This window comes from Berghia stephanieae, chromosome 3 (genome assembly GCF_034508935.2).
Source record: "Berghia stephanieae isolate SIO BIC M18660-M18661 chromosome 3, UCSD_Bste_1.3, whole genome shotgun sequence".
In the NCBI taxonomy this organism is placed as follows: Eukaryota; Metazoa; Mollusca; class Gastropoda; order Nudibranchia; family Aeolidiidae; genus Berghia; species Berghia stephanieae.
This window is the reverse complement of record NC_088362.1, coordinates 11,714,587-11,742,086: the sequence shown is the minus strand read 5'-3', so window position 1 is coordinate 11,742,086 and position 27,500 is coordinate 11,714,587. Positions and strand designations below refer to the sequence as shown.

General features: G+C 36.7%; 1 protein-coding gene across 4 annotated transcripts in view; it reads right to left on the bottom strand.

Moving 5' to 3' along the window:
- Positions 1–27,500, bottom strand: part of LOC144967150 (beta-1,4-N-acetylgalactosaminyltransferase bre-4-like) — a 322,329-nt gene that overhangs the window by 4,470 nt on the left and 290,359 nt on the right. For all 4 annotated transcript variants that reach the window (XM_078904026.1, XM_078904024.1, XM_078904025.1 and 1 more), the window contains 2 exons: positions 26,301–26,539; positions 2,755–2,942 (listed from right to left, as the gene is read on the bottom strand). In XM_078904026.1, the coding sequence (XP_078760152.1) occupies positions 2,755–2,942; positions 26,301–26,539 (427 nt within the window). The remainder of the gene's footprint in view (positions 1–2,754; positions 2,943–26,300; positions 26,540–27,500) is intronic.

Here is a 27,500-nt window from a genome sequence, read left to right as displayed (position 1 = left end):
CTGTACTGTGTAAGTCCGTGAACGGGTGACCCAATCATAGTACAGAGAAGGCAAATCTGTTACTATATTATGTCCTAATAAGGTATAACACGGAGAAGGCCGAAACTGTGTTATACAGGCCGGTACAGAATAAAACAAATATAACGCAGGAGACCAAACACTGTGTTATAAAATATCAAAAGCTGGCCGGTCGATGACGAATAAAAAGGCGACATATGTGACAAAGCCGAGAGGACTCTGCTGACCCGATGAGGTCTTCGCCAAACAAGCAGCTTCGAATTATTGGACTGGAACCCTCAGGGCAGAAGATCAAGGGGAAGGCCACGAGGAACATGGAGAAGAATTAAATAAGCTGATATACAGAAAAGTGGTAAGACCTGGAATGAGATTAAAAAAAAAGTTAGCTCAGGATAGAGAAGGATGGAAACTGTTTGTCTGTGGCCTATACCCTGACCCAGGGTGAAAAAGGCAATGATGATGATGATGATATGTCGTAATATCACATCTCAATAAAAGAGTGTGATAATAAAAAGGTGCCCGTTAACAATAGTCTTCAACAGTCGTAACGTCACTTCCTTCCTAATGACGTATGGTAACTTAGTAACACTGGCTCTAAACTATCGGAACAATGGCGGACGCCGTATGAAATATTTCTCCGGCGAGTTTAAACGCGTATCCAGAGGAAAAAAACCCCATCAATTTGATCATGTTTTGACTTTTACACATTCTCATCACAAGGCATATGAAAAGGGAATGAAAAGTTCTAGCCAGCATGAAGAATAAAAAGTAATGATTTTCTTTGTTTAGAACCAAGATGGCCGCCGTTGCCTGGCGCGTGATATCAGACTACTGAATCCAATTGAGTCCGTCAAATCTCTATCCAGATCCAAAAGGATAGTGCAGAGTCCTGTACGTAAAACAAATTTGAGCAGCACGGTTGTTCTCAATATTTGTTGGGTCGTGATCGGTATAGATAGTATGCGCTTGGCTAAGAAGCTCAAAACATTGCCATCCGGAAGTATAACGGACCAACACACAAAACTGTGTGTATCCATGAACGTCAGGTTAATACAGTTCAGTGAGCATTACTCATAAAACGCGGATGGTAAAAAACAATAACAAAGACCTGAGTAACGTCATCTTCGAACGATCTATAGATAGTATGCGCTTGGCTAAGAAGCTCATAACATTGCAATCCGGAATTATAATGGACCTACACACAAAACTGTGTATATCCATGAACGTGTATAGTCAGGTTAATACAGTTAAACATATACATAAACGCGGATGGCAAAAAACAATAACAAAGACCCGAGTGACGTCATCTTCGAACTATCTATAGAGTGAAAATAGTGTCCATGCTACACAGACATCTTCACGATAAATCAGAACTACGCTGCATCAAGATTACAGACTAGGTACGTTTTGGTTGTCGAAAATTTCAATTTTATTTTGACATTTTCTTTATCTTTTAAAATAAAATTATAATTTAATTGAATCAGCACACCTGTTTAATAATTTAAAGCTATACTTTTGTGGGGACCTTTTGTAAAATCATTAGTCCGATTGTAGTTGAAAATATCTTTATATTATTTTAAAGTCATAAAATCAGTGACAACATGTTTTTTTGTTGTTGTTGCTTTCAGGTTTGTTAACAAGTCAAGTTGGTATCACATTGCTACTTGATGGTTTTTGTTTCCCTCGATTGTAAACTCGTGATCAAAAAACAAGTTTACGCATTTAAACTTGTCCGTATATTTATATTTTGAAACGAAGCGTAACGGTATTTGGCCTTATAGATTGTAGTGTTATGATAATAATATGTGCAATTATCTTCACTTCAAGATATTTGTTTTCACATCAATTATCCTACTCCACGATATGCAGGTGCTGCTTTTACCGTTTTGCAACCTACTGTTTGCAAAATACATTTAGGGCAAAAAAATCACATGTTGTTGTTGTTTTGCTTGACTCCTCTTAAGTCGGAAAAAAACACATTAAATAATCAATTACAAAATTGTGATCCTTCGCCTCAAAACGGTATTAAGTTGGGATTTGTTAAGATGTTGAAAATTGAATTTATAGCCAGAAATATCAAGACTTGTGTTGAGTTTGTTTGTTTTATTGAGGGGAATGGATACCATATTTTAGGGTGCTAATTATGCCAACAGTTTATATTTTTGACCAGTTTAACATTTAATTCGGCTTTTAAGCATCTGGTTCGTTCCGACATAATACCGTTTTGAGACGAAGGGTCACATATTGACAATGCTAAGATCTGATATAGAATCACATGTTCCAGTGGTTGGAAACCTTGAATCTTGTGCTTCAGTTAGTGAAGTGGCAAGACTGTACAAATCAGATGGACAGTTTAATATATTTATCATTTCTAGCTCTCTGAGTGACAAGGTGACGTTCCATCAACAATTATTGAATAATTATCCATTTGGTAAAATTTAACTGCATCGTGTCAAATCATACGACCACGTGATTCTAAATGAGATGTAAAATGAATACTTATTCAGTAATCCAAACAGCGACAATTTTTTTTTTGTAAAACTGACTTAAAGTCAAGTCCTATATTTGGCAATGGTTGGGGGCCCCCTTGTAAAGCATTTCGAGCACGTATTGTGCAATTTACTGGATATTGCCCGTTTTAGTTTGCTATGTTATTTTTTTGGAAGGGGGATGGGGGGGGGGGGGGGGGGGGGGGGGGGGAGGCGAACCGATTGTTAACAAATGATTTACACTTACCGATAATTAAACTTGTCTATAGCAGTAGACATATGTTTTGGGTGCTCGCCACACGAGTAGATGTTCCTGTCATCCTCAGGCACCAGATCAACGTCGTGGAATGTCACACAATGGAAGTCGAACATCTTGAGGGCCTCCCTGTAGGCAGCGTTCATTATCCGGCCTTTGTTGAACGTGAAATTACCATACTGTCAATGCGAATGATAAAATAATAAAAAAATAAATATTGACGCATTGCGCTTAGGCAAAAAGACTCATAACATTTATTGTTAGCCGGATATAACAACAGACCAACACAATCTATGTTTAACCTTAAACATGGCAGAACTGCATCAAATTATGTGCAGATGGGAACTTCGAAACAGTGATACCTGCCAGAAATGTCAGGCAGCCCCAGAGACCAGCGATCACATCCTCCTCCACTACCCAGTCACTAAACTTGAAGCTACGAAACCGTCCTTATGGCGGAGGAAGGCTTTAGAAGCTGGGTTGACGAAATAAATTTGGAGGTGTAGCCATACGCTACTACTACTACCTTAAACGTTGAGAGTCTGAAAAATACAATTTAGTAAGAACTACTCATAAAAATGGCTGGCCAAAACGATAACAAGCTGAGTGACGTCAATTTTGTTCTATGGATTTTTTAAAAATGCAATTGTTTTGTGTATGGTTCTCCCGGCTGACGGATGTTTTGAGTAATTTAATTAGGCATAAATACTCTGATGCTCAATATTGAGTGAATGAATTTTCTGACTAATTCAGTCCCTTGATATGTGGTAACATAATGATTATTCCACCCCACGTAATCTTTGAATAATGCTTTGAAGGCGTTGATGAAAAATTTTATTCAACGATAGCAGTATATTTTCGCACATTTTATTGGTGTGAAATTAGGTGTAAAAGCAGCTGATTGGTGATTAAAAATAATCGTTTGGTGCGCATGAATACAAATCCAACGTTTTTAGTTTTGGGTCAAATTATCATTCAAGCAGAAGGAGAAAAATACAAATTATAGTGAATGGAAGTACTAATACCATGGCATTTAGTTATAAAATATCTAATACTCTTACTTGGAGGGATGGAATAAACGGATTCTTTCATTTCTTTGTTTTCTTTAACTAGTTATATTTTTATTGGGCAATAACACATACCCGCAAGCTCGTTGTGTTATTGGGCACGATTACAATTACTGGTTTAATAAATACAAGTGGGATAACATTGGGGTGGGGCTGCCTTTTTTTTTATTGGGGTTTTTTAAAGAGACTTTTTAAACAGAATTGCACAACATTAAAGTTCAACAGGAGTCAACATTCTCACAGCTCGTGATGGGCACCAGGCTTTGGGGAGTTTTTTTCTCTCTATCTGCCATCATTATCCAGGAACTCAAGGCACCTAAACCGGGAAACACACCGACGCCAGAGACAGAAATAGTGCAGTGATGGGTGAATCACCAGAGAGAAAGACGAGTCATCAGGGATGGCGAGATAGAATTGTGTGTGTGTGGGGGGGGGGGGGGGGGGGGGGGGGGGGTGGACGGAAGATGAGAAGGATAGAGGGAGTAGGGAAGGGGATGGACTATCCATTGAAGAGATACAAAGATATAAATAAAAATCGTATATTATCCCACCCCTCCCATGGAAAACCCCCTATCATTTGTAGGGTATAATACACGTCATCGATGAATAATGCTTTGAATGCGTTGATTAAAAAATGTATTCAACAATTGGATAATATTTTCGCACATTTAATTTGTTTGAAAATAAGGAGCAAAAGACAGCTGATTGGCCATTTAAAATAACGTTTTGGTGCGCATGAATACAAATCCAATGTTTTTCTTTCCTTTTTTTTTGGGGTGGGGGGGGGGGGGGGGGAAAGGGGGGGTCAAATTGCCATTCAAACAGATGAAGAAAAACACAAATTATGTAGAAACGACCACTCACTGCCATACGATTGGTCAGGAAATAACTTCTTTGGAGGGATAATCTTTTTATTTTTCGTCCAATAACACATACTCGCAGCCCATAGTGTTATTTAGTACGATAAAAATATCTCGTTTGGCTATGTGGTCTTGTGATATGATACTCGCTTTCAGATCGGAAGGTCCTGGATTCGAGCCCCGCTCGGCGCATAGTTGAGTCCCTGGAAACGGCTCTTTACTCACATTCTCTCACCGTACTCGGGTGTAAAACGTTTATAATTTGGGGTACTTTAGTGAGAACTATAACAAACAGCCGAAAGAAGTCGACTTAAATCAATCTGTAAGATGTTGTGTCCGTTTATTTAAAGTTTAATATTTATTATTATTTATTTTGGCATCTGATTCACCCGGACAATATACTTTTTAAGAAGGTAAGTCACATATAAGTCTGTAGCCAGAAACAATCTGAATCCCGACTGCTTATTATTAAGATCTTTAAGGAAAGCAAGCCCCAGCTCAACCTCCCCCCCCCCCCCCCCCCATCCCCTCCCTTCTATGATTTAACCCTCTCCTTACCATCTACAGCAAAATCGTCACATTTAATTTGTTACGACACAATATACATTTCATTCTTATTCAGATTTATTTTGTACATTACAAACTTTGAAGAAATGATCTTTGTTTGATTTATTAGAAACATAAAGTTGTTTTTGTAGAGAAATTGTTTGAGTTTCAAAAAATCCATTTTTCTGCTGGGTAAGCCTGCCAATTTTGGGAACATACTGGAAATGATCGGTAAGGAGAGAGTTAACCAATAAGCTATCTGACACAACAACGGGCAGGGACCCGCGCTGAGAAGCATTATATCGATCCGGCCTTTCCAAATCTCTTCAAGACCGTCCTCCCGCCATCTTACGAGAGGATTGAGGACCGAAATAGAGAGGCCAGCCAGCCAACCAGCCAGCCCTTCCACCAATCCATCTAGCGGGACAGACAGGTACTCACGAGATTAAACAGCGGAAATATTATTATAGAATCAGTTAGCAAAGATCACATTATTATTATTATTATTATTATTATTATTATTATTATTATTATTATTATTATTATTATTATCATCATTATTATCATTATTATTATTATTATCATCATTATTATCATTATTATTATTATTATTATTATTATTATTATTATTATTATTATTATTATTATTATTATTATTATCGTGCGGCTATGTGGTCTAGTGGTATGACACTTGCTTTCGGATCGGAAGGTTATGGGTTCGAGCCTCGCGCTCGGCGCATAGTTGAGTCCTTGGAAAAGGCTCTTTATTCACATTATCTCACCGTACTCAGGTGTAAAATAACCTGGCAGTTAACAGCGTTGTCTTTTTCCGAAAAATAGTAATATCGCCTAACAGGCGGCATGGCATGTCCCGTTCTACATGTTAAATGTTGCTGTTGACCAGGGACCCCTTGTAAAGCGCTTTGAGCACATTATTGGCTATTGCGCTATATAAAGCTCAATTATTATAAATATAAGACCAGATGACGTGGGTGCGTATATTGGTATGCATAATGGAGTGGTGGTAAATAGCTCATACAGTAGAGCCACGCTCTCCCTGGCCAGGCGGAGTTGTGATACCAGTAGTAATATCGCGGGTTCGAGCGTAGCAATCGTTAAGTTATAGATAGTATGCGCTAGGCTAATAAGCTCATAACATTGCCATCCAGAAGTATAACGGACCAACACGCAAAACTGTGTATATATCCATGAACGTTTATAGTCAGGTTAATACAGTTCAGTGAGCAGTACTCGTAAGCGCGGATGGCAAAAAAAAAAAAAAAACCAATAACAAAGACCTGAGTGACGTCATCTTCGAACTATCTATAGCCTGACACTGAAACCCAAAAAGACTAGCATTTTGACGTCATTATTTGGTTTTTGCACCGCCTAGTGAGTTGTTAGTAGAGCTTATGGAAACAAGTGGTCCCATTGGTTGAACTATTGAGTACAACTTATGATTTGTTTTCTTTTGTGGCCAAAGACTGGCGCTTTGAAGTCATTTTTTTTTTGTCAGTGTCAGGCTATAGATAGTATGCAGATGACGTCACTCAGGCCTTTGTTATTGTTTTTGCCATCCGCGTTTGTGAGTTGTTCTCACTAAACTGTATTAACCAGACTTAAAAAGTTCATGGTTACACAGAGTTTGTGTGTTGGTCCGTTATACTTCCGGATGGCAATGTTGTGAACTCCTTGGCCAAGCGCATTCTATCTATAGATAGTTCGAAGATGACGTCACTTAGGCCTTTGTTATTGTTTTTGCCATGCACGTCTGTGAGTTGTTCTCACTAAACTGGATTAACAAGACTATAAAAGTTCATGGTTACACAGAGTTTGTGTGTTGGTCCGTTATACTTCCGGATGGCAATGTTGTGAACTCCTTGGCCAAGCGCATTCTATCTATAAGTTAACGATGGCTACGGTTCGAGCCACGATCGCCGCGAAATTTTTATTCACAATTTAATTTATTATCTTCTGGCACTTTCCTCCTCACTTCATTTCTTGTTATGCATATTTGCTGTTATTGTTAACAGCTACTTTCTTTTTTATTCCTAATGGGAATGAGATTAGGGGAAGAGTAGCGTGCCTTGATTGGACGTCACCTTATAGAGAGAACGTCAAAATGGTTTTGCGCATGCGTCTCTCTCGGCCTCGCTTTCGGTGAAGTGTCTCATTCCGCTTTCACCGGAAGCGAGGGCGAGAGACGTATGCGCACAACCAGCATGACGTTCTCTCACTTTTCCGCCGGTGACGTCTAATCAAGGGACGCTACTCTTCCGCTAATCTCATTCCCTATTATAATATGGGCCAGATTTTTTTTAAAAAGGGATGTCTGGCCGATGATGACGTGGTACGCAAACAGTTAATTAGTGATTGATCAGGTGTACACAGGAATGAACAAAAATGAATATAATAATTATTAGGTTCAATAGTCGGATGTCACGTCGCCCAGCACCGGCGAGCAGCTTGGTTCTAAACAAAGAAAATTGGTACTTTTCATTCTTCATGCTGGCTAGAACTTTTCATATGTCATGTGATCAGAATGTAGGGTAAGGTGGGTGGGAATTACACACCCTAGGTAATTCCACACCCACATTCATTATATAACTAATTCTTCGCAGAAAGAATGCAAAAATCTACTGTTCAAAGTTTTAACTGCCTTTGATTTATATTTCCTGTCTGAACTCAAAAAGCAGCCACTTTTACTACTGTTAAATTCTGACAATTTTTCTAGTTTTTATGAGCCCAGTGAAGGTAAGTGCGACACTCATTGTTTTCATATATTGCAAAATGTTAAATTTTCTTCAACTTTGAATCTCAAGCTAGAAATGCTTAATCATTCATCGGATATGTAAAAATTTCCCCCAGACTTGTTCTAGATGTCTTAAGTAAGTTGCTGTGCCTATTTTAGATTCATAAATGTCAGGGAAATTCCACACCCTACAAGTTTCGAATTTCTAGTGCCTTTATGTGTGAAAATATTTAATTAAAATCCTATGCCAATGGTTTTATTTTACAACGAGAGACCCCAGCTAAATTCCACACCCTACAGGTTTCGAATTTCTAATGACTTTTTGTGTGAAAATATTTAATTAAAATCCTATGTCAATCGTTTTATTTTACAAAGAAAGGCCCCAGATATCATTTCAATTGAATAGTTATATCCTTATCCATGTTTTCTATTATTTTTTGTATTGGAGCAATTCCACACTAAGCGGGTGTGGAATTGCCCCGACATAGTTTAATATTGTTTTTCTTATAAAAGCACATAATCCATCAGTCTTTGAAGTGTGCAGCCTATTAATCCTGCTTGAATAATAAACCTTATTGTGAGCCCACGTGATGTTACTTATGTAGATATGACCATGCTTTAGAGCTGGATTTATAAGGGCTTTCTGTTCATGTTTTTCTCCTTTTTCTATAGAGATTGGTTAATCATGATCATGGTGATGAATTACAAGAAAATACGGTGTCGTATAACCATGTAGATATGGTGAAAGCGGTCGATTTCGTGACATCTGGAGGGATGGGCTGTAAATGTGCTGCCAAATTATACAACCTAAACTGGGGAGCAGTCCGTGACCATGTCAAGAAACGATAAAGTAAAATGCTTACTCAAATCGCGAGACTGCACCCGGGATCGATCTCCGTCCCTTTGATTGCGAATCGGGTGCTCTACCAACTGAGCTACCGTACCCCCGCCTAGACCTATTGGTCTCATGTCATAGTCTACAGAGATTGTTGTGTTCATTTCAAACGTTAATTATTGTTCCTGATTGTTTCATTCTCGTTTTCGCGTGCTTGTCATGATGGGTGTGGAATTACCCCAAAATGTTGAATATGCGAATAAAGAGAAAAATTGGAATTTATGAAGTGTCGTTCCCTTTTTAAATGTTATTTGTACAGAATCCAAGTGTGAATGGTTGTAGGTTGTATATAATTTGTATTCTGTTTGTGTGTTCACCTCATGAATAGAAACTTTATGACAATAAACTGAAAAGTTGGGTGTGGAATTCCCCCACATTGCCCTATAAAAGTCAAAACATGATGAGATTTATAATGTTTTTCTCTCATCTGGATACACTTTTATGCTCGTCGGAGAAATATTTCATAAGGGCGCCCGCCATTGTTCCGATTGTTTAGAGCCAGTTACTAAGTTAGTATGCGTCATTTCGAGGGAAGTGACCCCATGACTGTTGAAGCCAGTTGATGCTGTGTGCTTGGTTTAAAAACTCATAACATCCCCACCGGATATAGATAGTTCGAAATTGACGTCACTATGTAGCAATGACTATAAAAAATGTTTTTTTCTCTTTTTGAGGTAAATTTTTGTCTAAAATCAAAGCCCTTTCTCCACTGAGTAAAAATGTTTTGAATTTTGAAAATCCATTCGTAAATAAACAAGTTATGCAGTTTCAAATGTGTCATTTATTTGGATGACCCGCAAAGAGGAAAATAACGCGAGAATATGGGACGCTTTTTCGGCATTTTTTTCGACCTTTGGTTGTATCTTGCGTAATAAGTGTGAAACTTGAAGAGCAAATTAGGATGGTGTTTTGTAAAATACGGGAAAAGTACTCGTCATATTCATATGACATTTTACAACCAAAAAGAAGAAATGTTCATGTATTACCTTGTCAGCGACAAAACCTCCACGCCCGGTAGTTTTAGAAATATTTTACTCCAAAGAGTAAAAATCTATTTTTAACGGTCTTCTGGTAATCGCACGAGTTTTGTCGCTTGACTTTCAGTCATATTCATCGATAAACAGCGTCGTAATTAATTTTTTAAAATAGCATATACGAAACGGCTTCGTCCCATATTTTGACGCGAATTTGGGCACTTCGTGAGCGAAAAAGAGGCCCAAAGATTTGTGCGGGATAGTCATTGCTAATGTTTGTAATTGTGTGTGTGTGTGTGTGTGTGTGTGTGTGTTTTTGCTACGTTAACGGGACAATTTCATGTTTGCACACTCACGTTAAGTGGACACACCCCGTTAAGTGGACGTCCTGATAATGTTTTGATGTCAAAACCAGACTTCCCGCCAGTTTTTAGATCACCTGACAAATTTTTTCCAAGAAATGAGTTGGTCTTTGCAACGGAGCGATTTTGTCGTTTAGACACACAGCTCTATACACACCGCGAGTGTATGCCGAAAATTGCGGTGTCCCGATAACTGCAGAGTAAAGTTAATTACGTGTGTATAGGCTGTGTGTATGAAATTGGACCTCGTTGTTTTCGTTTCTTAGACACAAACTCAAAGATGGAGGACCGTAGCAGTAGTCCAGTCTTACTTTAATATTTTATGTTTGAGGCCTACATTACAATTTCTACTGTAGTTTTACTGCATTTCTTAATTATTTTTTTTCACTTGTCGTTCTTTCATATCTCTATACATAGAAATAATAAATAACTTTAACTAGCAGGTATTCCCGTTCTACGAAAGAAAACGAGGAGGGATAAGCAGCCATGGATAGATAGATAGATAGAGAGACAGACAGACAGACATACATACATACAGAAAGAAAGACATATAGATAGATAGATAGATAGATAGATAGATAGATAGATAGATAGATAGATAGATAGATAGATAAACAGATAGAAAAACAGATATATTCATAGAAAAATAGAGATAGATAGACATACCTACAGGAAGACAGATGGACGGACAGACAGATAGATAGATAGACAGACAGACAGGCAGATAGATAGATAGATAGATAGATAGATAGATAGATAGATAGATAGATAGATAGATAGATAGATAGATAGATAGATAGATAGATATATTTATTGATTGATTGATGGGAAGGGTCCAAGGCTTTTGAGAGAGAGAGAGAGAGAGAGAGAGAAATAGAGAGAGAGAGAGAGAGAGAGAGAGAGAAGAGAACTTCTGTTGTACTGTAAGTAGGTTAGGAATTCGAAAATTTGAGATCACAGCTATCTGCCTGAAATAAAATAAATACATGAATATATAAATCAAAACGTACATTAGTAGTACCAAAACTATAATAACGATCGGGAGGACAAAGGGGTGATACGAGGATTAATCAATCAACAGTTACACTCACCCTATTCACAACTAGATATACCAGATAAAAAAGAAGAAGAAATGAGTATATCCTTTGAACTCTGACCCCTCTATTTTGTTTTCTTGGATAAATCTCATTTCGTCTCATAGCTCTTATAAAAGATTGGAAACACAACCGGTACTGGAAGTTATTTGTGGAGGAGGTCGTCGTTTTTATGGCGACTCAGAATTTTTTCAAAAAATTACTTTTTAACTAATCAAATTGTGAAGAAACCAAACATTATTTTTTAATCATTTAGATACTGCTCCCAGCCTTTCGTCGTTCCCAATCCAGATATGACTGTTCTTGGTTAGTCAGTTTTTCAATCTATATAGAGCTATAGTGTTTGGGGCTTAGTTCCATTACAATAAGATGGATATTATGAGAGTTCAATTATATGTACACGGTGTTCACCGATATGCTTCCTGTCGTCTGTTCAGTTACAATAAGATAATCCACTCCGATTCACAATCCGATTTGTAACTCTTTTAATCTTCGCTTCCTTATCCATTTATTTCAATAATCTTTCTTGTTCTTGTTCTTCTAGTTTTTCTTGTTCTCGTTTCTCTTCTTCTTCTCCACCTGTTGTAATTTATTCTTTCCTCGCATGATTTTTCGTCATATTCATTTTTTTCATCCTTCTTCATCTTCAGACATTGACTGCTTGTCAAACTGATCTAGATCTAGTCTTTGGAGAAATGCGAAAAGACTTACAGATTATGTTTTCAGATATTGATGACGATCCTTATGACAGTGATTATGTCCATGATTCTAGTGATTCAGACTTTGACTCTTTTCCGACATTTTTACCAGTTGGTCTTTTAGAAAAACCTGCCACTGTAACAGTTACGGACTCAAGATCACAGGAGTACACAGATTTATCAGGCTCTCAAGAAAATGTAGGCAACCAATTAACAGTGAACCAAAATAGAATTGAGGGATGTTATCTGCCAAACACAAGAGGAGATTCTAAAAAGCATTTCTGTGTTTTTTTGTGGTAAACAGCAGGCAAAGTTAAAACGTCATCTTTTATCACAACACAAGAATGAAAAAGATATGGTGCCTTTACTTAATGCTACTTCCCTAACTAAAAAAGATGAACTTGCCAAACTTCGCAATGCTGGTGACCATGCACACAATATCAATACGCTGAAGCAAGGAACAGGCATGGTGGTGGTCAAAAGAAGGGGAAAAAAACATTAACTCAAGTAAGCAACTTTGTGCCATGTTTGAAATGTATGGGTTGGGTCTCTAAGAAAGATCTTTGGAGGCATAAATGTGTAAACAAAGCTGAAAGTGTACCCCGGAAGCAATTGGTTAAACAAGGAAAGTTGCTTTTACCACAGGCATCTGACAACGATCTGTACAATGAAATAATGGTGTCTTTACTGAATGGCCCTATTTCAATCGTGGCCAAGAGCGATGAAACTATAAAACTTCTTGGCCTCAGAGAGACGACAAAGAACGGACATGACAAATATAGGCACGGGTATATTCGAAATAAATTAAGAGAATTGGCCCGCCTTTTGATTAAGCTCAGGAGTGCACCTAACTGTGAATCGTTGGGACTATCAGACTTCCTTCAACCTGAAAGATTCAAAGATGTCGTCTCAGCTGTAAGAGAGGTGGCAGCCTACTCATAAGACACAAATCAATATGGAATACCATCCCTTGCTCTAAAACTAGGACATAGTTTGGCGCACTGCTGTATTCTGTTGAAAGCTAAAGCTATTGAGACTGGAGATACAGTTATGAAAGAGAGAACAGGTGCATATTATCAGCTTCACACAAGTATGTGGAATCAGGAAATAGCTTGCAATGCCGCAAGAAACCTACATGAAAAAAAGAAAAATACCACAAAGACTATTCCACTCACAGATGATGTGTCAAAGCTGTCGAAGTACCTCACTAGTGAAACTGAAAAGTTGACCATGGAAATGTTGGCGCCAAAAGGCATTGTCAAGGAAAAATGGGAAAGACTCGTGGTGATTACGCTAGTACGAATAATATTATTCAACAGAAGAAGGCAAAGGGAGGCTTCAAAGATGAAATTGTCTGACTACACCCAGGGAATAAATACCGACAAGCACAATGAGGACGTTCTTAAAGAGCTTAGCCCTTTTGAAAAAGAACTTTGTAGTGTAGAGTCTTATCACGGATCGAGATAATTGTTGAATGACTGTGACTTTCTATCTTTTGGTTTTAATGCAGTTTATGCCGAATTTGGCAGTGTTTTAGGTTAAAGCATGGTTGAATAAAATTTTGAATAAAATGTTGAATTATATGTTAATTTCCTTTATGATTATCATTGCTATGAAACATAAGCTATTTCTAATCTCTGCTATTGCTATGTTAATCTTAAAACAACAAACAAAATAAACAAAGACAATCAAACAACAACAAACAAACAAACAATCAAAAACAAAACAAAAAAAAACAATGGCGTCATATAGCGGAAACATTTATTCTTCAAACGTACCACTATGATAATGTATGTAAAATAATGCAACCCATAAGGAAAATAATGGTGAATTCATTTCAGAATAAAGTTTAAAGATAGCTATCTTTTCAGTCCAAAGGCTATGAGACTTGTATTATTGTCAATACTACAAGCCTCATACTCAATGACTTAGTCACGAAATAACGATGTACCATCATTTTGTCCTGACATTAATAGGCAAATCATATTGTTTAGGTTCGATTCCAGAATGGAACCAATGAGAACATAAAAATACAATATTCCAATGGACATAGACTAAGAATCTAGATGCCCGGAGTACATTTCTACAAAGTCTGTTTTATGTTTGTTTTTCATGTTTTTGTGTAACATGCTTGAGGTTCAAAGGTCATGCGATGTCCACTTAGTGATACGTCCCAATAATGTATGAGTAAAATAATGTTGACATGAAAATTGAAGCAGAGGGCTGAAATTTGGCATACACCAATCTTTTCATGTCTAGGTGATACATTTAAAAAATCAGCCTGTTTGTATTATTGGTTTTTGAGCTATGATACGTCCACACAATGTAGGATTTGGTGAGAGTCCTCTTAATGTGTCCGAGACACGTATGTGTGTGTGTGTGTGTGTGTGTGTGTGTGATTCGAGTCAGGATGTTTGCGTGTGCTTGTTTGCTTGGGCGTGTATTATATTATGTGTATGTGTGCGCGCGTGTGTGTGTGTTTGTGTTTGTATTTGTGTTTGGATTTGTGCCTGTGAATGTTTGTAAACATATACTATACCCCTGAGTTTCGCTTGACATAATCTAAAATGACCTTTTTTCTAACTGTGTGCCAACTTTCAGTCATATTCAGCAATAAACAGCGTCGTAATTAATTTTTTAAAATAGCATATACGAAACGGCTTCGTCCCATATTTTGACGCGAATTTGGGCACTTCGTGAGCGAAAAAGAGGCCCAAAGATTTGTGCGGGATAGTCATTGCTACACTATGGTCTTTGTTATTCGTTTTTGCCATCCACGTTTATGAGTACTTCTCACTAAACTGTATTAACCAGACTATAAAAGTTCATTTTATATATATATATATATATATATATTATCATTTGTCTATTCGCGTTTCTAGTTGTGTGTTTTGTTTCGTTTGAAATAAAAATTCCTAATTTATTTCCACTGTTTGCGCAAAGCATATACCGTTTCCGTATATATCCTCAGGGCATACAATTATATTTGGTTTTTATTTACAGTCAGTAACAGTGATTTGTAGTAAACACGCGTTTAATCATCTGTGCATAGACATGTTTATCAGGAATAAAGGAATGGTTATGACGTTAAGTTTTAAAAACAAACACAATTTTTTTTTTAACAACTGAAAAATATAAATAATGAATGAAAGCATGAACATTATAGCAACGTTAGGGCACTGAGGTCAAAATACTGGTTCAATTTTTTGTAGTAGTGTGAAACCAGTCTTCGGAAGGATTGGATACAAACTTTATGCAACAAATCATCAAAACAACAACTAAAAAAGATGAATAATCAATGAATTCATTTACATTATTCTTGCTTTGTCTAGCACCGTTTCATTCACACTTTTCAGATCTCTAACTGTTGATGGACACGGTGCGTGGATTTACTAATAGGGGGCAATAGGTTCCCCTAAAAAAAACCCTTGAATTGTACAAATTAGGATTGCGACAAACATACAGCCGTATCCGTATATAGCCACAGAGCATACAATTATATTTTGATTCTTATTTATAATGTTTTGCAGTAGACATCCGTTTAATTATCCGTGTAAAGACATGTATATCAGGAATAAAGGAATGATTATTATGTTATGTTTGTAAGCAACATACTTTTTAAAAAAACAACTAAAATATGAATAATCAATGAATTCATTAGCATTATTCTTGCTTTGTCTGGTACCGTCACATTCACACTTTTCAGATTCGTTATAAGTTGATGGACACGATGCATGGCTTTTTACGAATAGGGGAATTAGATTTTTTTTTCAAACCCGCTTGAATTGTGCAAATTCAGGTTGCCGCAAATATACACTGTTTCCGTATATATCCACAGGGCATGCAGTTATATATATTATTTTTATTTACAATGCTTTGTAGTAAACACGCGTTCAACCATCTGTGTATAGACATGTTTATCAGGAATAAAGGAATGGTTATGACGTTAAGTTTTAAAAACAAACACAATTTTTTTTTTTTAAACAACTGAAAAAGATAAATAATGAATGTAAGCATGAACATCATAGCAACGTTAGGCACTGAGGTCAAAATACTGGTTCAATTTTTTGTAGTAGTGTGAAACCAGTCTTCGGAAGGATTGGATACAAACTTTATGCAACAAATCATCAAAACAACAACTAAAAAAGATGAATAATCAATGAATTCATTTACATTATTCTTTGCTTTGTCTAGCACCGTTTCATTCACACTTTTCAGATCTCTAACTGTTGATGGACACGGTGCGTGGATTTACTAATAGGGGGCATTAGGTTCCCCTAAAAAAACCCCTTGAATTGTACAAATTAGGATTGCGACAAACATACAGCCGTATCCGTATATAGCCACAGAGCATACAATTATATTTTGATTCTTATTTATAATGTTTTGCAGTAGACATCCGTTTAATTATCCGTGTAAAGACATGTATATCAGGAATAAAGGAATGATTATTATGTTATGTTTGTAAGCAACATACTTTTTAAAAAAACAACTAAAATGTGAATAATCAATGAATTCATTAGCATTATTCTTGCTTTGTCTGGTACCGTCACATTCACACTTTTCAGATTCGTTATAAGTTGATGGACACGATGCATGGCTTTTTACGAATAGGGGGAATTAGATTTTTTTTTCAAACCCGCTTGAATTGTGCAAATTCAGGTTGCCGCAAATATACACTGTTTCCGTATATATCCACAGGGCATGCAGTTTATATATTATTTTTATTTACAATGCTTTGTAGTAAACACGCGTTCAACCATCTGTGTATAGACATGTTTATCAGGAATAAAGGAATGGTTATGACGTTAAGTTTTAAAAACAAACACAATTTTTTTTTTTTAAACAACTGAAAAAGATAAATAATGAATGTAAGCATGAACATCATAGCAACGTTAGGCACTGAGGTCAAAATACTGGTTCAATTTTTTGTAGTAGTGTGAAACCAGTCTTCGGAAGGATTGGATACAAACTTTATGCAACAAATCATCAAAACAACAACTAAAAAAGATGAATAATCAATGAATTCATTTACATTATTCTTGCTTTGTCTAGCACCGTTTCATTCACACTTTTCAGATCTCTAACTGTTGATGGACACGGTGCGTGGATTTACTAATAGGGGGCATTAGGTTCCCCTAAAAAAAACCCTTGAATTGTACAAATTAGGATTGCGACAAACATACAGCCGTATCCATATATAGCCAGAGAGCATACAATTATATTTTGATTCTTATTTATAATGTTTTGCAGTAGACATCCGTTTAATTATCCGTGTAAAGACATGTATATCAGGAATAAAGGAATGATTATTATGTTATGTTTGTAAGCAACATACTTTTTAAAAAAACAACTAAAATATGAATAATCAATGAATTCATTAGCATTATTCTTGCTTTGTCTGGTACCGTCACATTCACACTTTTCAGATTCGTTATAAGTTGATGGACACGATGCATGGCTTTTTACGAATAGGGGGAATTAGATTTTTTTTTCAAACCCGCTTGAATTGTGCAAATTCAGGTTGCCGCAAATATACACTGTTTCCGTATATATCCACAGGGCATGCAGTTATATATATTATTTTTATTTACAATGCTTTGTAGTAAACACGCGTTTAATCATCTGTGCATAGACATGTTTATCAGGAATAAAGGAATGGTTATGACGTTAAGTTTTAAAAACAAACACAATTTTATTTTTTTTTAAACAACTGAAAAAGATAAATAATGAATGTAAGCATGAACATCATAGCAACGTTAGGGCACTGAGGTCAAAATACTGGTTCAATTTTTTGTAGAAGTGTGAAACCAGTCTTCGGAAGGATTGGATACAAACTTTATGCAACAAATCATCAAAACAACAACTAAAAAAGATGAATGATCAATGAATTCATGAACATTATTCTTGCTTTGTCTAGCACCGTTTCATTCACACTTTTCAGATCTCTAACTGTTGATGGACACGGTGCGTGGATTTACTAATAGGGGGCAATAGGTTCCCCTAAAAAAAACCCTTGAATTGTACAAATTAGGGTTGCGACAAACATACAGCCGTATCCGTATATAGCCACAGAGCATACAATTATATTTTGATTCTTATTTATAATGTTTTGCAGTAGACATCCGTTTAATTATCCGTGTAAAGACATGTATATCAGGAATAAAGGAATGATTATTCTGTTATGTTTGTAAGCAACATACTTTTTTAAAAAAACAACTAAAATATGAATAATCAATGAATTCATTAGCATTATTCTTGCTTTGTCTGGCACCGTCTCATTCACACTTTTCAGATTCGTTATAAGTTGATGGACACGATGCATGGCTTTTTACGAATAGGGGGAATTAGATTTTTTTTTCAAACCCGCTTGAATTGTGCAAATTCAGGTTGCCGCAAATATACACTGTTTCCGTATATATCCACAGGGCATGCAGTTATATATATTATTTTTATTTACAATGCTTTGTAGTAAACACGCGTTCAACCATCTGTGTATAGACATGTTTATCAGGAATAAAGGAATGGTTATGACGTTAAGTTTTAAAAACAAACACAATTTTTTTTTTTTTTTTAAACAACTGAAAAAGATAAATAATGAATGTAAGCATGAACATCATAGCAACGTTAGGGCACTGAGGTCAAAATACTGGTTCAATTTTTTGTAGAAGTGTGAAACCAGTCTTCGGAAGGATTGGATACAAACGTTATGCAACAAATCATCAAAACAACAACTAAAAAAGATGAATGATCAATGAATTCATGAACATTATTCTTGCTTTGCCTGGCACCGTTTCATTCACACTTTTCAGATCTCTAACTGTTGATGGACACGGTGCGTGGATTTACTAATAGGGGGAAATAGGTTCCCCTCAAAAAAACCCCTTGAATTGTACAAATTAGGGTTGCGACAAACATACAGCCGTATCCGTATATAGCCACAGAGCATACAATTCTATTTTGATTCTTATTTACAATGTTTTGCAGTAGACATCCGTTTAATTATCCGTGTAAAGACCTATATATCAGGAATAAAGGAATGATTATTCTGTTATGTTTGTAAGCAACATACTTTTTTTTAAAAAAAACAACTAAAATATGAATAATCAATGAATTCATTAGCATTATTCTTGCTTTGTCTGGCACCGTCTCATTCACACTTTTCAGATTCGTTATAAGTTGATGGACACGATGCATGGCTTTTTACGAATAGGGGGAATTAGATTTTTTTTTTTAAACCCGCTTGAATTGTGCAAATTAAGGTTGCCGCAAATATACACCGTCTCCATATATACCCACAGGGCATACAGTTAAATTTGATTTTTATTTACAATGCTTTGTAGTAAACACGCGTTCAACCATCTGTGTATAGACATGTTTATCAGGAATAAAGGAATGATTATAGTAACTGCGGAAGAAAGACTAAGTTGTCAAATGGACATATGGGGCTAACCAAGAAGTTTGTAGGCAAACATTTTACAATACCTATCTAGTTCACTCTCTTTATTATAAATTACTAACTACATATATTATAGATGAAGACTGTACACGATGTTTTATGGGGGTTTTTTTACCTCTTGAGGAGAAGAGAAAGTATTGTTCCACTGTTTATGACATCAGAAAATAATTACGGTGACCTGATAATTATTTTTATCTGATGAACATTCAAATGAATTGCCTAGTGAGATTTTGGAATACAAATGGGATGCCTTGTATTTTAAGTTAAGAGGAGGTTGTCGTTCTCATCTGTGCCATTTGTCACACAATTTACATAATGCAGTTGGCACGGGCGTTGTGATGAAGGTACATCATTGTGCTAACGGGGTCAAGAATGTATGATAGCTTTTATATAATATGAGTGTTTTGGGGCAGTTTGCCTCACTAATGGTGGTGGTGGTGGTGGTGGTGGTGGTGGTAGTAGTAGTAGTAGTAGTAGTAGTAGTAGTAGTAGTAGTAGTAGTAGTAGTAGTAGTAGTAGTAGTAGAAGGAGGAGGAGGAGGAGTAGGAGTAGTAGTAGTAATATTAGTAGTAGTAATATTAGTAGTGGTAGTAGTAGTAGTAGTAGTAGTAGTAGTAGTAGTAGTAGTAGTAGTAGTAGTAGTAGTAGTAGTAGGTAGTAGTAGTAGTAGTAGTAGTAGTAGTAGTAGTAGTAGTAGTAGTAGTAGTAGTAGTAGTAGTAGTGGTAGTGGTAGTAGTAGTAGTAGGAAGAGGAGGAGGAGGAGGAGGAGGAGGACGAGGAGGACAAGGAGGAGGAGAGGAGGAGTAGGAGTAGGAGTAGTAGTAGTAGTAGTAGTAGTAGTAGTAGTAGTAGTAGTAGTAGTAGTAGTAGTAGTAGTAGTAGTAGTAGTAGTAGTAGGAGGAGGAGGAGGAGGATGAGGAAGAGTAATATTAATAATAGTAGTAGAAGTAGTAGCAGCAACAGTAACAGTTGTTGTAGTTGTAGTTCTCGTTATTACTATTATCATCACTATCATTATTATTATTTTGCAAAATTTCGACATTTTGTAAGTCTACGCACCATAAGAAAATGGATAGAATCCTATTGTATTTCCCAGTCGTGCAAATCCAGATTGATGAGTTTATCTTATCTGGACTGGTCTAGCTCAGGGACGGAGTTTTTCTTTTAAACGTTTTAAATTACTAATGATTTAGTGCAGAAAAATCAAACGGGACCGACCTGAGATTTTAAGCGAGAGTTTATATTAACGGGTTTTAACTTAAGCGGAGAGCAGTGTATTCGTTTTCATTCGTTCGTTATCGGCAACGGTCGCCGTTTTTATTAAGTGGCTGACGATGATATCTTGTCATCTAGACCTCCATTTAGGTTAATTTCTGTTTGCAGCCATCATTTCTACAAAATGTTCCACTCCGTGTGTGAAAGACACAAGTTATGCACGTGTGCTCTAGTTTACTTTATTGTTTTATGTTGAGGGGACGTCATCGGAACTGACACACCATAATGTGTTGTTTTTATCGTATTGATCTCATACATTTAAATGGTATCGTACTGAAACAAACCATGGCCTGTTTTATCCACATATTCCATCTGACAAAAACGTTTTAATTAAGTCTACAATCACAGTTGCTCATATGCTTTAATGTTATAGTAACATTATGAATTAAGTGCACGGTGGATGTGTATGTGTATGTGTGGGAATGTGTGTGTATATGTGTGTATGTGTATGTGAATGTATATGTGTGTGTGTGTGTGTGTGTGTGTTCATGAGTATGTGGAGCGCCTGAACCATCTGCAATTCTTAGTGCCGACGAGCATTTTGTCAATTTGGAAGGGGCGCTATAGAAATGATTATCGTCGTGTTATGTTATGTTATACAATCAATGCAGTCACCCCACCTCCAGCCATTTTTAAAATTGGGCTCTTCTCGTTGTGTCTTTGAGTAAAACAGATTACTCTATTCAACTCCAACTCCATAGTAATGGATTTTAAACATGATCTTTCATACAGCACAATATTTACATACAGCCTAGATAATCGCATTACAAGGGGTTGGCAAGCAGCAGTAGTCACTTATTGGTGTACAGAGCGAATTATAACGTCTGTTTGGTGCTTTTGAATTCATTCGACAACGACAACGGTGTTACTGATATGGAACTCATGTATGGTGAGTTAAGCCTTTTCCACGACTCAACCTGACATAGTTGATGTAATCTCGGTCATATGTTTGCCACTTTCTCAAACTGCTCATACTCATATTTAAAAAAAGTTTTCTTAGTTAGATTATTAGTATGCGCTTGGCTAAGAAGCTCATAACATTGCCATCCGGAAGTATAATGGACCAACACACAAAACTGTGTGTATCAATGAACGTTTAGAGTCAGGTTAATACAGTTCAGTGAGCATTACCCATAAACGCGGATGGCAAAATACTATAACAAAGGCTTGGGTGACGTCATCTTCGTTCTTTCTATAGATAGAATGAAGTTGACGTCACTTGGGTCTTTGTTATTGTATTTTGCCATCCGCGATTATGAGTAATACTCACTAAATTGTATTAACCAGGCTATAAAACTATAAGGTTACACACAGTTTTGTGTGTTGTTCGGTTATACTTCCGGATGGCAATGTTGTGAACTTCTTAGCCAAGCGCATACTATCTATACACATTATGACCTGCTTACTTACTTACTGCGTGGATGAGACTATGGGGAGGGAAGGGCAGGGATGATGGACAACGGCCTTGACCCAGACTCTACTAAGACAAAAGTAGGTACAAAGTCACATATTCACGTGCCCGTGTGAGTGAGTGCGTCAATTAATTTCGTGACAGGCTGGTGTATTTCAATAAATCTTTCACACACTTACACACTCGACTCATACAGCCGGTGTTGCTTCATGATTGCGCGATAAGGACACTAAAAGATGTAGGTGGAAAAGGGGGGGGGGGTGTTGAGAGACTCCCTATCTATCTTAATCCCAGTCGTTCAGATCCAGATTGATGCGTTTATCTTATCTAACTTAGTAGCTTAGGGACAGGGTTTATCTTAAACGTTTTGATTTACTAATGATATAGATCAGAAACAGCTGGACAAGCGTTTATTTTAAGAGAGAGCAATCTTTTCACAGTACCGAAAAGAGCTCCATAATCACCATAGGCTGTTTCCAACAGCTTAACTGTAATGGATTGCTTATTTTCTGATCAGACGATTTTTTTAAAATGGGAGGGGAGGGGGGGGGGGGGGGCCTCGAGTTATAAAATAAATCAAAATCAAGTACAGATTGGTCCAGGGACTCTGATTGGTGAGCGCCAGTGGGGATTGAACCAGGGCCCATTTGAGAAGGAAGAAGAAGCAGAAGCAGCAGCAGCAGAAGAAGAAGAAGAAGAAGAAGAAGAAGAAGAAGAAGAAGAAGAAGAAGAAGAAGAAGAAGAAGAAGAAGAAGAAGAAGAAGAAGAAGGGGGAGGCGGAGGAGGAGGAGGACGAGGAGGAGGAGGAGAATAAAAAATGGATACTGTTGTGAACCATTTCAATCTCCGAACACAAACACACATACACAAGTACACACACATACACACACACACACACACACACAGTTCCCACACAAGCACGAGTAGATAAGATAAAAGAAACTGGTCTTCTGATAATGAATGAAGCATGTTAATTGGAAAGAAGTATAATCATAATATACGGTCTCAAACAGTTAAAACAAAATGAAAATAAAGCAACACTCTACTACCCGGTCGGGTTAAGTATCATCTACGTTTCTTTCATCTCTTTGTATTGATAAAACGAGTTAATTTTTTATCGTGCCCAATACTACTACGAGCTGGCAAGTTTAATAAATACAAAGAAATGAAAGAATATGTATGTATGATTTGCCTTGTACATTAGTACGGCACCTATAAGGTGCTATGCTATATCAGCATAAAAGTGTCACGGCCACAGGGAGTTCACATATTGGGACCAAGCACACGTCTGTTCATGGCGAGAGCGTGGCCTTCGTAAAGTTATGGCCTGATACTGACCAAAAAATGACATCAAAATATCAGTCTTTTGCCACAAAAGAAAACAAATCGTGAGTTGTATTCAATAGTTCAGCCAATGAAATAACTTGTTTCCATGAGCTCTACTAACGACAACTCACCAAATAATGACGTCAAACTGCCAGTCCTTTTGGATTTCAGTGTCACGCTATAACATAACGATGGCTACGGCGAGAGTAACAATTTCGTCAATGGGCATAGAATCCAGCCCATGTAGTAGAGTGTCTGCTGGTCTTGTTGTCGAGCTCTTCAAGTAGGAAATAAAAATTCGACGCAGGAGGCGGTCAGCGTCCATGCGTAAGATATGCCCGTAAGATATATGAAAGAATACGCAATATCCAAGTAAGATGATTTAGGCATTAGTACTTCGATACACCATAATTTGTATCTTTCTCCATCTAGTAGGGTCCCCGAGACCATTGTTATTTCGGATTGGTGTAAAAGTTTAACTTTATTTATAGGCCAAATAAGCATACAAAAAAATATCATTTTTGTCCATTGGAACTTGGGTCTGACCTTTCGGGGGGTCACATATAGGTCAAACAAGGTGAAATTAAGTTTAAATTCAGAACTCCCATAATATCAAGAATTTGATTACTTATAGCAAATAACCAAAAAACTTTAATAGTATCTAAATATATAATTTAAAAAATTAAAATCATACTTCATTTCAAGGAGTTATTGCCCTTTACTTACGTCGTCCTTTCTAAAATGAGCACGATTTTCCGGAATATCACTTACACCGTAAAGAATTATAACTTGTAAAGAGAACACATGTCCGCTCATACAGAGAGTAACATTATTTCCAAATTGCAAATAAATCAGATAATGGTTATTGGAGTTATCGCCCATCGAATTCTATTACTAAAAATAGAACTCAAAATGTAATAAGAATTCTATTGCACTCTAAGAATAAAACAAATTTGTTCATGTGTCGTCAGACTCCGTACAAACTATCTTAGCTCTATATTAAAATTCAAATGAGTTATCCCTTTTTTTTAACATTGAAAAAAAAACTAAAACCAAGTGTGTACTTGTGAAGCATTTAGAAACTTGTTGATAAAACAATACGTTTCAAGAACAAAATATGTGCAACTGAATAAGTTAAAATTATTTTGTACATCACAACTAAATCAGATGATATTCAGTGGAGTCATCGCCCATTAAAGCTTGTAACTATTTATAACACTCGTAGGTTATTGGGAAATCAATACCAGCCAAATAACAAAATATATAGTTCATATGTTTGGAACCGGTATACACAAATCTTAGGTATCTTGTCTCAAATCAAAAGTGTTATTGTACGTTTTCAACTTTTTACTGCAGCAGGTCTTTTGTGAAATGCCTCGAAAATTAAACAAAACAAAACATTAGTAGGCAACAAATGGAAGCTACTAAAGAGATTTAATATGTTTTGTAAATTACGGCTTATCAGACTTTCCACTTCCCGTTCCTACTCGAGTCAGGGATTTCATGACCCAGAGTAACATTCTGTGATTGATGTTTGCCTTTTTTATTTTGAGGAGACGTCCTTTGATTTATATTATGTGTTTGTCAAATGCCTTAACCATATCTATTCATACTTCAATTGTTTCTTTTCTTTTTCTTGAAGACAGTCATGTGAAAAATATGTTATCTAGTACTAGACTTAGATTGAATGACAATTTGACCCAAAAACAAAAGCGTTGGATTTTTATTCATGCGCATCAAACGATTATTTTTAATCACCAATCAGCTAGCTGTCTTTTGCATCGTATTTTACACCAATAAAATGTGCGCAAATATTCTGCAATCATTGAATACATTTTTTATTCAACGCGTTCAAAGCATGATTTAGCGATTAGATACGTATTTACTAATAAACGATATAATAGGGTATTTCCACTTAAATGGGTGGAATAATAGTATTTCTTCTCTTTGGGCAAGATAATCATTTTTTACACCGAACATCATGATCCCTAGTTTTACAAAACAGGAGCGATTCGTGTGCGACTATTGTGGCCTTGTGGTATGGCATTAGCCTTCCCTGACTACGGACAGAGATGGAAGTCGGTTTGGACGAATTCAATCTCTCGTAGGGGAGGGGACGTACACTCCTCTAAGCTTGGTGAGAAGTTGCCAGGCGTTGATACCAGTAAGAGGAGACATTGGGTGGCTGCGAATCGGCTTCGGTCGAGGAGCTGCCTAACAGCAAGTGCGCTTCATCAGTGGGGACGTTCCACCTGTCCCACATGTACCTGATGTGGGCAAGAACCCGAAACGGCAGAGTATCTAGTTGAACGGTGTGTTGTGACGATGCCACCGGGCGGGTTCGCGACGGTGCACGAGTTCGGACCGGACTTTGCTGATTGGGTCGATAGTCATACCATAGTAGTGTGAGAATCATAAGAGGCTGCTGTCTTCGGGTCGGAGGTCCTGAGCGACGCATATTTGAGTTCTTGGAAAAGGCTCTTTACTCACATTAACTCACCGTACTCAAAAATTATTACCTGGCCGTTAGTAGCGTTGTCTCTACTGTCAGATTTTTAAAAATTGCAATATCGCCTAACAGGCGCATGTTTTGTGTCTTACTTACATGTTAAGTGCTGCTGTTGGCTAGGGATCCCTTGTAAAGTGCTTTGAGCACTTTTAGTGGACGTTGCGCTATATAAATGCTCTAGATGTTGTGGTTGTTGTTGGCATCGTTATTTTTCTTTTCATAATCTATCAAGTATAGATAGAGATCTATGTCGATTTATGCGATATTATCATCATACAGAAATCAGCAAAAATAATGAATTAGTCTCACCTGTTCTACAACGAATATCCTGAAGTGTATCTGCTGTCGCTTGAGCACTGGCAAGAGGTAATAGAGCAGCACCTTGAGATGGCTCCACCTGTCTCTGTAAGGAATGATGATGGCAAGGCGATGGCGCGATATACAAGATGGCGGTTTCCACTCTCCGCCAGCTTGGATGTCCGAGTGAGTTTTGATGATATCATTGATGTCCACTTCAATGTTCAGGTGGACGTCTTTGGTAAGTCCATCTGGAAAGAGACGAAAGAGAAGAGGATATAATATAGGGGAATGAAACAGTGTTGAAGTAGTAGTAGTAGTAGTAGTAGTAGTAGTAGTAGTAGTAGTAGTAGTAGTAGTAGTAGTAGTAGTAGTAGTAGTAGTGGTAGTAGTAGTAGTAGTAGTAGTAGTAGTAGTAGTAGTAGTAGTAGTAGTAGTAGTAGTAGTAGTAGTAGTAGTAGTAGTAGTAGTAGTAATTACGATGATGATGATGATGATGATGATGATGATGATGATGATGATGATGATGATGATGACGATGATGATGATGATTATGATGATGATGATGATGATGATGATGATGATGATGATGATGATGATAACGATGATGATAACAATAATTTTTAAAAATAGATTTAAAAAAAAATTAATAATAACAACAACAACAACAACAACAACAATAATAATAATAATAATAATAATAATAATAATAATAATAAGAAGAAGAAGAAGAAGAAGAAGAAGAAGAAGAAGAAGAAGAAGAAGAAGAAGAAGAAGAAGAAGAAGAAGAAGAAGAAGAAGAACAATAATAATAATAATAATTTTGATCCGACTCTTATAACTTTGCTTTTGTGTAAAACGTCGCACCGCTCTTGTAGACCAATTTTTATTTCGTTGTACAGAGGGTAGGACTCGTCTCTTTGAATTTTGTTAATCTTGACATATTAGCAATACCTTTGTGAAAATCTTCAAAATTGCTCCAACCACCATTTCCTAACATTAGATTTGTATGCTTTATTATTATATTTATCTTTATTACTTCAGATTTTTTTTTTTACAATTCCCACCCTGAACAGCAACACAGAAACAAAAAAAAAAAGGCTTACAATGCAAAATTTATAAAACAAAGATAAAATTATTGCTTTGTCAGTATTTTTAGTACAGTCGGTCTCCTCATCATGAATAATCTTGTCTTCATCTTATAAAGTCTTA